This window comes from Synchytrium microbalum (genome assembly GCF_006535985.1).
Source record: "Synchytrium microbalum strain JEL517 chromosome Unknown SmJEL517_scf0015, whole genome shotgun sequence".
Taxonomy (NCBI): Eukaryota; Fungi; Chytridiomycota; class Chytridiomycetes; order Synchytriales; family Synchytriaceae; genus Synchytrium; species Synchytrium microbalum.
In genome coordinates this window covers 113,186-125,285 of record NW_022158364.1, presented here as the reverse complement: position 1 = coordinate 125,285, position 12,100 = coordinate 113,186, and the positions used below count along the sequence as shown (strand labels likewise).

The window sequence follows — 12,100 nt, the reverse complement described above, 5'->3', positions numbered from 1 at the left end:
TGATTGCAATATCACAATGTCTTATTATGCGAATACAATATGTTATAAATTCTAACATCATGATTCAGACGCTTCAGTACGTCCCAACGCCACCCATGCCCAATACGATGTCGTCTGTTTGGTTGTACTCGTACCAGTACTTTCAGTCACTTCACTATCTGCTGTCACAATCGCAACATTCCGAGTAATGGATACCATGACTGGAAACTAAATGAGAAAGAAAGAAAGTGAACTCTTCACTTGCCCAATGTTGGTTCTGCAACTACATATACCTCTATACGACCACCATGAGGTACAACCTGTACGATAATACAAGTAGAGTTCCTTCTCTTCTCATAGATTCCTGTAGGTGAATTCAACCCTTGCAGAGCTCGCTCAATAGAGTAGGAAGATGGCATAGGTGGATCATCATCATATTCCCACAATTCGTTGTAAGCGGGTATAGTAAAGCTTGGAGCTAGTATAGTCACCTGGATCAATAAAGAATAGTGTGAATCAGGAACAAAAAACAACTAACATGCTTGGCCGCCGCATTACATTCAAACGCACATCACAACTTTCCGAATTGGCAGATGCAGTAGCAAGTGAAACACTGATTTCTTGAATTGTAGGATTGGCAAATCGTAATACAAAGCGGACAGGTTGGGTTTCGAGTATGGGTGTTGATGGAAACGGAGGAGCAATCGTTATGGTTGGCAAGAAATCACTATTACACACAAGCCAACACAGCGAGTAAGTTTAAATGATTGATTCGACAAAATAAGGCAAGCATTTGCGGGGATTTTGTTTTGTTACCTTGCCGTGAGCTTCACTGTGAGTTTGTTGACTGAGGCTTTCTGCTCTGGTTTGATGAGAATATGTTCACAGGTACGACACCGTCTGGTGAGTTTTGTTCGTAGCTTTATTCGTCGTGGTCCAAGTTGTCTACGTTGGAAGCATCATTATTGACCTTCTGTCTTGTGCTTTTTTTTTTGGCTAGAGGTACTCTTAAGCGCTTACGTGACGTCTCTAGGTTGATGCTCTGGTTGCAGTAATCTTTGATGGAGTGTAGAAACTAAAATTTTGAAGGAGAATCATGAAATCAGTATCATTGTCCTTTCTTTGTTGGTGCAAAAAAAATACAGGAGGATCACGCTGATTATCTACCTTGGGCAATATCAAGTTCATCCACATGATGATGCTGCATATCAACCACCCCAGTCTTATACGGCTCGACAGTCTCAGCCCGTTCTGATTTACGACCGGTAAGAGACGCCCAGCCCATACTAGTCCTGGCTTTAGTACCCCTCCCACCACTACGCATACTCTTACTCATCGTAGCAGCGGCAGCAGCAGAAGCATCAGCCGATATCTTGATAATACGATCAAAGTATTCCTTTAAAGCATCAAATTCTTTAATGTCTGGTCGTTCGTCTTCGCCTTTTCGTAGTTGCATGGCTAGACCTGTTGGCTTCTCGAATTGGATGTTTACTTGGCGAGAGTCCCAGTGACATGTTGGACATGATAAGTAGTGGGTTACTGGAGGCGCTGGTTCTGTCGTGGTGGTTGATTGTGTGGGTGGAGTTGTAGTTGACTCTCGTGTAGATCCTTCGGTTATTTCTATAGATGCTACCACCGCTAGAGTAGTTTCACATATTGGACAAGAGAAGCAGTTACGGGCGCACCTAAATTGATACCAAAAAGTCAGCGTGCGTGCGAAATCCCACCAAGATGTACAGTAACGACCAAAAAAAGACTCAGTTTAGACGTACAAGAATAGAATAATATCATTAACTTACATATTCCGATCAGCCTTAACACTAGCACTCGGCACCTCAAACAGACAATTCGGGCAGAAATAACAAGCTACTTGATCCAATGTGCACTTCCAACATTTGATTTGATGACACGAATCACACCAATACAGATTAGGTAGAGTTTGTAGCTTGTAACTATCTGCATTTATAGGTGGATTCGGGATCTGATCTTCTGTATTTGAGGCTTGATGAATTTGTTCTTCCTGCTGATGTTTGGAGCTAGGAATGGATTGTTGTTGGCTCGTTGGATCTAGCTCACAGTGACATTGGACGTAGATTCCAGGTGTCGGTAGGAGGGCATATGACGGCAACGTCATAATTTCAGATTGGATCTGTGAAATCAATAAAAGTGTTTGTCGATGGTCAAGCTTTTCACTAGATCTGCTTCACAGCTTTGTTTTGCGCCAGGAAATACAATAACCTTGATTTGAGCTTCGTTACGCGTCTATACACGTGTACCCATGTGAAGAAGCCTCATGGCTCATTGATCGAGATCAGTGTGATATTTTATATTTAAAAAGCAACCACATGTATGTACATATTATCGCGCCACCCTAGGCCGTGCACCACCAGCTGCTGCGGGCTCTTCAGCGGCGCCTCCAGTTAGCAACATCAATGCGACAGCTATTTAGAGCAAGGAAGGTCAGTACGGCAAAACCCCCAAGCTCATATCAATACCAACCTGGTATAATGTACATCCAGTACTTTTGCAAAAAGTTCTGTTCTGCTGCTTTGCCACCATCGTGGATGCCATACATTGGTGTATAACTAGGTCTAGCCCCATCTGCAGGTTGCACGATATTGACTTGTGGTTTGAATACAGCGGTTTCTCGTCTGGATTTGCTGGTTGAGTTCTTGTTGCATGAGTTTGCTGGAACTGTATAGTCCACGTGGAATGGTTTGCCTAGCGAGAAAGGTGTCAAGACAATAATTTTGCAGCAGGTACCAGCTTGTTTTGCTCCTCCTCATCGAATGCGCGGCCATACATACCAGATTGATCTAGATGTATTGTAAATGTTTCCTGGAATCCAGCAGCGACGAGTAAACACTAGAGTGAAATCAGAATTGTGAGCAATTTACAAGAGACTCTTCGGCAAACACACAGATCGGCAACTCCTTTCCCACGACTAACCAACAGAACGTACTCTTCTAATACCAGTTTTTATTTCGCCACCTCCAGGTGTCACGAGCTTGATTCTGTATATCAAATCGGCGTCTGGAGCAAATGATGTGGATTCTGAGGTGGATGTATATCCTGCCTTCAGCTTTTTGGTGTCGAAGGAGATAATGCCACGTGGAGTAAATCCACTGTCGTCAATATTGTGAAGCACTTGGATCTTTGATTTGGAGTCCTATGTAGTAGAATGTGTGATTGTGTTAACCGACAATTCTTAAAATATACATTACTCCATCAACACGGCACGTTCCTGATCGTCTGGAGCAGCCAATGATAAGCATACAGTGCATATTATGGTGAGAAATAGAACGATTGGATGCCGCATGGTTGTTTATAGGGATGCACAAGAAAGAGGAATTTTGAGCTACAACGGTTTCTTGGGAACAAGTGGGATCAAGGGCGAATTTCACGTTTATATATTTTACAAATGTTTCTAACCCTTAACAGATTGGTATTGATCCCTCCTCGCCGTCTTGCTGTGTGCTTTTTTGCTGACAAACGTAAGGCGTCATAATTTGGACTTGCGACCATTGACAAGGTAAAAAAAGTTTCAAGTTCAACCTTTGAGAACTAGAACAAAATGGCAACTTTGGCAAGAGGAGGAGGCTCGCTCATGGTCTCTTGGGCACTAGCCGGTAAGATCTATTGCAGCACTCTAAAGCTTGATCGTTCAAAACGACGTCCGACACATGCTAAACAGCCAATTTTCATGTCTTAGGTCGAAACGCTCTAGTGGTCGGTGGCACTGACGATTCCAGAGTCTTATTCTGCCTGGAAGCAGATGCCTACGTTACTGTAGTAGCAAACGAATCGGAGCTGTGCCAATCTCTCCTAACTCGCATCCATCGTGGTGAAGTCATCCACATTGACAGAGGCTTTGAGCCCCGCGATATAGATGGCAAATCCATTGTATTCGTGACCCTACAAGACTCTGCTGCTGCTCGCAACGTTGCAATGGCTGCCAAACAACGTAAAGTGCCAGTCAACTTGAGCACAGAATCTGACTTGTCGGATTTCTGGCTCATGAGCTCATTCCGTGATCACGAGCTCCAAGTATCTGTATCTACCAACGGGAATGGTCCTAGCTTGGCTAATCGTATCCGTAAACATATATCGGCTACTCTTCCTCAACATGCTGGACGTGCTGTACACAATGTCGGGTTGTTGAGACAAAAACTTAGGGCTGCTGATGATTCTGACTCTAAAAAGAGGTTTGCGTTTGTAAACCGTATTGCTGATGAATGGCCTATGGAAGCGCTCGCTGGTTTGACTGAGAGTGACATTGAAGGAGTGAGTATAGTCTGTTGGTGACGTTTTTTTTTGCTTGTGATGTCAAACAAACTTCACAATCCTATATCTCAAAAGGAGCCTTAAGTGCTGATACTTTTACTTTCTTTCTCTTAATAGTTGGTTGAAGCCTTCAAACGTGGCGCCGAAACAGTCCAATCTTCAAGCCACACCACTGGAACCATTCGTATCATGTCCGCTGGAACTGGCGATGTCGATACCTTGACTGTAGCTGCTCATAAGGCGCTCATCAATGCCGATCTCGTATTAGCAGACCACGATATTCCAAACTCGATTCTATCAATCATCACTGGTCAAGTACAACTCTTGAACGAATCGGATATTCCTCTCGAATTGACCGTCCATGCTCTACCAGCATTGAAGCGAGGTCTTCAAGTAGTCCGTCTCGTAGCTGCAGAAAATGGACACAATATAGTACACGACTTGGAATTCTTTTCCAGTCACGGATACAAGGCACAAAACTTGGTCGGTGTACATCCTTCTGTAGTGCCTTCTACTGTTGCTGGTATTCCTCTGGTATATCCAGGTGTATCTGAACAGGTCTTGGTCACTCCTGCTACTCGTCGCGATGGTACTTTTGCCTCAGTACCCGCTTATAATGAATCTCGAACTGTTGTAGTTAGCGGTGGTAAATTATCTTGGGATGCTATTACCAAACTAGACTATCCAGCAACTGTACCTGTGGCAGTCATCCATGTCGTTGACGGAGCTCACCAAGTGCTAAAGACTACTCTAGCTGACTCTGCCATCTTGGCCAAGACAGACGCAAACTTGAATATCGAATCCATCGTTATTGGTCGTGTAGTGGACTTGGTCAATCAAAAACCAGTAGTAAAGTCAAGAGCAGCAGAACATGACCACGCTCTCACCAAGAAGGTTCAACAATCATGTGGTTGTGGACATGAACACGAACATGAAGATGAATTCCACCATGTATCAATGGTAAATGAACGTCAAGGTGCCCTGGAAGTCATCAATGGACAATCAGTTGCTGCCGAAGTAGCATATAAACTATCAGATATGTCCTTTGTATATCCAGTCACTCCAATCTCATCAGTAGCAGATCACGTCCACCATCTAGTCGAATCATCAGCGCTAAACATTAAAGGCTCGATTCCTCAAGTGTTTGACATGTCAACTCGTATTGGTGCCGGATCTGCCGTCCACGGAGCAGCAGCTCATGGATTGGCCGTGTCGGCTCTCTTGTCGTCTGAAGCATTACAGCTCATGGTTCCAGCAATGCATCATATGGTTGCTGAACACTTGCCCACCGTCTTCCACGTATCTGCACAAGCAGTGGACACTGCAAATACCTTTAAAGTATCGACTTCATTCTCGGATGTAGCAGCTGTAACTCATACTGGATTTGGAATGGTGTCTTCTGCCTCTGTACAGGAAGCTCATGATTTAGGTGTAATTACGCATATCGCTGCAGTGGTAAACAAGACTCCCATGCTTCATTTCTATGATGGAGCTCGAGTCGCTACTGAATTGTCTAGCGCTCATGTCTTGTCTGCTCAAGAACTGGCTCTTGCTGTTAAGCATACAGCTGCTACTTCCAAGAGTGGACATCACGATGTACCTGCATCGGTAGAAAACATTATGACTTCTCTAGCCCCAATATTTGGTCACCAATACCATGTATTTGAGTACGTTGGACATGCTAAAGCTGAAAGCATTGTTGTGGCTGTTGGACCAGCTGCTTTGATTGCTGAGACGGCTGTAAATGCTTTAGTATTAGGTGGCCACCGTGTTGGTGTCGTCAAAGTTAGAGTATGGAGACCATGGTCGGATAAACTATTCGCTGAAGCTGTGCCAGCTTCGGTGAAGCGAATTTCGGTAATTCATAATTTTGAATCTGCTTCAGTTTTGTTTGCCCTCGGTTCTCAACCAAATAACCGATTTCCTGCATTTCATAGGTCGTGGATCAATCTACCGTCTCTACGGTATGCCACGGCCAATTATACTTGGACGTTGCTGGCTCACTCTACAGCGGCAACAAGATTGGATCCAACCCAATATTACTCAAAGCTCGTGTAGAAACCAACGACTTACATCCATCAGCAATCGAAACTCTATTTAAAGATCTCGAATCGTCAAAACCAACATTCGACTATGTAATCGCTCAAGAGTCTCTACCACAAGCTGAATCCGATGAAGGATATATCCCTCAACAAATCCATCAGGCCGTATTCTGGGATTTGGCTGAAGCTAAAACACTGCCAGCTAGTGCTACTATAGTTAAAACCATGCATGATAGCGGGTTTACTACTGTACAGGCATTTACTGCTCATGATGCTGTACAAGTCGAGCCTGTACATGCTACTCATATCCGTATGGGTGTTGATGAAGTCATTGGTGTCCATCATGCAGTCAGGTCTGCAGATTATGTATCAGTACATACTGCCTCTATCGCATCTAGTTATAATGTAGCTGGATCTCTCAAGGATGGTGCTATTATCGTCTTTAATGCTCCATGGTCTTCTGAAAAGGATCTAGACAAGGAGTTACCCAACTGTGTTAAAGCTAGTATTGGTAAACGACATGCCAAAGTATATGCCATCGATGCCGACAAGATTGCGAAGAGCTTGACAGTCTTCCGACCATCTGATATACCCGACTTTGTTGGACTCATCTTACAGACTGTATACTTCCAACTAGTCGCAGCTGAAAATGCTCCTATTTACTTGTCCATCTTGAAACACACTGTGTCTGCTACCGAGACCAACAATAATATAATCCAGACGAAATTGATGGCTATTCAAAAAGCAGTAGCTGCATTAACAGAAATCGCTACTCCTGCATCATGGGCTAAACTACCAGTAGACCGCGAATTACCCGTAAATGTATCAGGTACCATTGCCTTGGAAAAGCAGGTACTAGCAGAAGAAGACGAAGAATCTCTCATCCAAACCCAAGTTAAATCATACCATGCAGCTTGGGCAGTCATGTTTGCTGAAGCATATGGACTCAAGAAGGATTTGCGACCCGATATTGAAAAGAGCTTTGTAGTACGAGTAGATGAAAACCGTCGTATTACACCCGACTCGTATGATCGTAACGTCTTCCACATGGAATTCGATACAACTGGTACCGATCTCAAATATGATATTGGTGAAGCTCTAGGAGTTCATGGACATAATGATGCTGAAGAAGTAGCTGACTTCATCAAATTCTATGGTCTAAACCCTGATGATCTCATCTTTATTGAACGTAAAACAGAGGGCAAGACTGAATTACGTACTATAGATCAGGTGCTGACTCAACTATTGGACTTGTTTGGTAAACCAGGACGTAAATTCTATCAGAGCTTGGCTACCTATGCTACCGCCTTGAAGGAAACCGAGCAATTGAACATCCTAGCATCATCAGAAGGTCAAGAAGCATTTGATCACTTGACGAATGTCGAGACAGTCACATATGTAGATTTATTGAAACGATTCCCATCTGCTCATCCTTCTATAACGGACTTGCTTACCATGATCCCTTATATTAAACCCCGTCACTACTCTATCGCATCATCCCAACACATGCATCCAAACTCGGTGCACTTATTAGTCGTGCTTGTGGACTGGAAGACTCCATCTGGTGAATCCCGATACGGACAATGTACCCGATACCTCATGAATATAAAACCAAATGCAACGATGGCCGTATCCATAAAGCCATCCGTCATGAAGCTCCCACCTGCACACACCGCACCCGTCATCATGGCAGGTCTAGGTACCGGCATGGCCCCCTTCCGAGCCTTTATCGAGGAACGTGCATATCTCCGTAGCCTTGGACATTCTGTAGGACCCATGGTGCTTTACTTTGGTAGTCGTAGCAGAGGCATGGAGTACCTGTACGGAGAAGAACTGGAAGCGTATGCTGCTGATGGCCTTGTAACGCTCCGATGTGCCTTCTCGAGAGATCAGAAGCACAAGATATATATCCAGCATTTGATTCAGGAGGATTCGGATTTGATGTGTGATTTGATGGTTCAGAAGGGTGGTTCTTTCTACTTGGTAAGAACATGAGTGACATGTTATGTACCTATTTTGCCCAAAGCTGATAATATCTTTGGTAACTCTAGTGTGGTCCAACATGGCCAGTTCCCGATGTACGAGATGCATTGGTATCGGCATTCTCAAAGACTATGCCTACTGAAAAAGCGCCTGAACATCTTGAATCATTGAAGGAAGAGGAGCGTTATATTCTAGAAGTTTATTGATCAGTCTCTCTTTGAGAGTTTGTGTCTTTTTGGATGAACAGAAAGGCCAGATAGTAGAGGTTGAGCATATGTCTTCATAACAAAAATAAAAATAGAAGGTTCATCTCTCATATAAGTAATCGAGTGTTTTACCTTGTTGTTTTAAATGAGTACGATGTTTGACCTTATTCCTGGGCAAAGTGAAATTGATAGAAGGCGTACGCACAATTGTACCAGCATATTTAAGCCTTGATTGCCATGATGAATTTATTTATAATGATTCGGTAAAGAGAGCATGCTGAAATTTTTCATGACATTATAACGCTTCCAATTTGCGTTTTGGAGACATTAGCAGAATTCATCGTTTTGATTTGATGTGTGGTTCGATGTCTCATAAATGGGCTGACGTCTCAATTTTTTCCTCCACAATATTGATCAACGTCGTTTTGTCAACTGCTGTGTGGTCCAATATGACCAGTTCCGGATGTATACGACATGCGTTGGTATAAGAATACGCCTGTTGAGGAAGCCCTTTTTATAAGAACGTCTCGAATCAGTCAAGGACGATGAGCGCAATACTCTTCTATTCTAAAAGCTTATTGAGAACAATTCTATATTGAGATTTCTGGCTTTCTGGGAAGTACTGGTTGAGCAAAATACAAGAAAACAGAATGTTGTCCTCTCATATCAGCAACAGAGCAATGTCTTCGTCTGAGAGTCCCAACAAATATAGAATGTTTCGAAGACTCTTTTGGTTTATTCGAGCTTGTGCCTAGTCCGTATTTGTGAGGTTGTAATTAGCTAGTGCAAAAAAGAATCCAGTCGAGGCATACCTTCTCTTGCACTTTAGCTTTAGCATTAAACGCAACACCCAATCCAGCTTCAGCCAGCATCCATAAATCATTGGCACCATCACCAACAGCTACAATCTGTTCCTTAGTGACATGTTCAGATTGCGCTATAACATCCAACAATTCTGCTTTACGAAGACCATCTACTATTGGTCCGATTGTAATACCCGTCAATGTCTTTCCGTCTGGTGATGTCGCTAGTTGGTTGGCATACATGTAGTCTAGGGCTAGTTCGTTTTTGACTCGTATTGCTACGGGCATGAAACCACCTGCAAAAGAAAGGCTGTCAGGAAAGCTGAATATTGCAACCTTGCAGCATGCTAATGCAAACTCGATAGATCCAAGATGTTCACACCTGATATAACAGCCAATTTACACCCCAGCTTCTTCAACACACGACACATATCATGAGCTCCATCCGTGAAAATCAAATCAGCACGAACGCGATCCAGCACACTCGTTTCACATCCAGCAAGTAGAGCTACTCGTCTTTTCAATGATTCCTTGAAGTCGATTTCACCATTCATAGCTGCCTCTGTGATTTTCTAATGGCAAAAAAGACAATTATTAGGACATCACAAGCACCACTTTTCTCTCAACACTCACAGCAACATGATCCATAACGCCAGCATATCTAGCAATCTCATCAATAACTTCCTGCCGTATCAATGTCGAGTCCATATCAAATATAAACAGTCTCTTGCTTCTTCTATACACATTATCTGTCTGACATACGACATCTGTACCAGCATGTGAGCGACATAGCGATAGTAATTCATTATTGAATGCGAGAATATTCGTTTTTACTGGATCCAGTGTCAAGTAGTAGTCAGTTGCGACTGCAGGAGGCGACAAGATCCTAGTTGAAGTAACGGAGATTGAATGTGTTGATAGTAGGGATGTGAAGGAGGAGTGGAAGGCAGTAGACAGGCCAGTAGAGCATATTGCTGTTGCTACTAGGCGGGAATGTGCTGAGGCCATCACGAGAAAGCTTGATGCGTGTTTGTCAAGGGATGCGAGGTTTTGTCAAAAAGTTTTCTTAAAGGCTCAAACGACTTGAAAACTAGAGTGGTCGCTCATAGAGGAACAAAGTACAATAGGAAAGTCCTGTATTTCGAGTCGATTCCATACTAAACAAGTCGCGAATCGCGTTAAAACAAATCATTTGATTTTACGTTGCAACGTGAGCTCGCCAACCATTTGCTGAAATACACTTAAAAGATTGAATATATTTTGCTATTCCATTTCTATATACCACATATACCTCAGATTTCCTAACTCTTTTTTATTAGTTTACATTTCTACACTATTTGTTACCTTTGATATGACGGCCTTCTTACAGATAAAAAAACGAGGTCATCCGCCGCGAAAGCACGATGGCGTCTATCACGGAAGTGGTCCCTAGCCCCTTGACGCAGGACCAAGTTACGGCGACCACACAATACACGACCTACACTCTTCCTACTCTCCCTACTACTCTACTACTATCTACTCTCACGAATAGACCACACGATTCACTCTTCCTCCGTAATCACAATACACACAGGTCCCATTGCAGTGCCTCGAGTGTCTGCTCGAATGGCCTTGCAGAGAGGATCCCATTTCAAGCCTGAGACCAATTTCGTTTTCAGAGATTGCGTTTCTGTAGCGTTGAGACTGTTCCAAAGTCGTTTCAGACCTGGTGAAGCCCGTCATGTTCATGGACTTTTTCGCCCCATCCGGTTTCGCTGGGCTAATTTGGTGGGGATGAGATCTCACATGTCTGTCAAATTGAGTAAGTGGTGCTGCTTCAGCCTTGCATTGACGACTTCCCCATGCTGACTGGAGTCACTAATGGCGAGAGATTGTTAGAGTGCAAGCAATGCAAGTGGCAATTCGAACTTCCTGACGCCATTGCAAATGAGTTCCTTCCAAGAAAGCGTCTTTTCGAGTCTGCAAAGCTCTGAGATGGCTCTGTTCAGGGACTTCTTCCGCATTGATACGGAATTGATCGTTGCGAAATCCAAAAGAGAGATGCGCCCAGACTCGAGTATCCGAAGCTATGTACATAAAAGGTGAGAAGGGTAGCGACATCCTTAGAATGCTATTTACCAGTCACGAAGAAAACTAAGACGGACACACTGAAGCGAAAGCGAATAAATTTGTTCGACACTTATAAGACACTCAGAGCACTTTCGACCAAACCTCATCTTCAAAACATCCCTTTTTGATAACCCAAAGACCGAGGGAGAATGTTGAGCAATAGTTCGACTGGCAAGGTATCCAAAGTCGTAACAGCAGGAGCGTTGCTGCTGAAGGATCCTGAATGACTGTTGTCTTGAGCGAAAGGAGCACTCGCATCAGCTTCAGTGGGATTCATAACATCACTTTCATTTTGTCGAGTTTGACGTTGACGAGGTTGACTTACAACACCTTCTTGAGATCCATAGCTTTCAGAACTCATTCTGCCAAAGCGTTGAGAGGACGAATTTACGATTGGCGACTATAGAAATGTGCATGTAGTCAGTAAAATCCAAACCCCAAACAAAGAAACATGACGATTCCTGCTCTAAACATGTACTGTTCTTACCGATTAATAGACACAAATATGAGTGATGTATACTTTAAGTATGATTGGAGCTATTTGTAGTCTTGTTCGCGTCTGGTATCGTAGAGCTACCGATGTAATGAAGAGCTTTGTGAAACTGCGCGAAGAGACCAGTTGAAAGTCAACTATGATCGATAGTAGAGTTGTCAATTCCTGATTCCAATTCCGTGATTTCCATTCCATTCCATT

The 12,100-nt window shown here is 43.4% G+C and overlaps 3 protein-coding genes across 3 annotated transcripts; 1 reads left to right on the top strand and 2 right to left on the bottom strand.

Moving 5' to 3' along the window:
* Positions 1-57: 57 nt before the first annotated feature.
* On the bottom strand, positions 58-3,298 carry SmJEL517_g03075 (uncharacterized protein; the record flags this gene model as incomplete). Its single annotated transcript, XM_031169003.1, has 12 exons — positions 58-207; positions 273-470; positions 550-706; positions 796-924; positions 1,000-1,054; positions 1,147-1,664; positions 1,779-2,128; positions 2,350-2,420; positions 2,479-2,700; positions 2,787-2,844; positions 2,942-3,148; positions 3,215-3,298. The coding sequence occupies 12 exons, from the start codon at positions 3,296-3,298 to the stop codon at positions 58-60; spliced, it is 2,199 nt and encodes a 732-aa protein (XP_031024983.1).
* Positions 3,299-3,553: 255 nt separating this feature from the next.
* SmJEL517_g03074 (uncharacterized protein) lies at positions 3,554-8,494 on the top strand (the record flags this gene model as incomplete). Its single annotated transcript, XM_031169002.1, has 5 exons — positions 3,554-3,608; positions 3,692-4,263; positions 4,381-6,120; positions 6,201-8,288; positions 8,357-8,494. 5 exons carry the CDS (start codon positions 3,554-3,556, stop codon positions 8,492-8,494), a joined length of 4,593 nt encoding a protein of 1,530 aa, XP_031024984.1.
* A 661-nt stretch (positions 8,495-9,155) lies between these two features.
* SER2 (phosphoserine phosphatase) lies at positions 9,156-10,305 on the bottom strand (the record flags this gene model as incomplete). The annotated part of the gene is made up of 4 exons (XM_031169001.1): positions 9,156-9,245; positions 9,307-9,593; positions 9,680-9,869; positions 9,931-10,305. The coding sequence occupies 4 exons, from the start codon at positions 10,303-10,305 to the stop codon at positions 9,156-9,158; spliced, it is 942 nt and encodes a 313-aa protein (XP_031024977.1).
* Between the last annotated feature and the right edge of the window lie 1,795 nt (positions 10,306-12,100).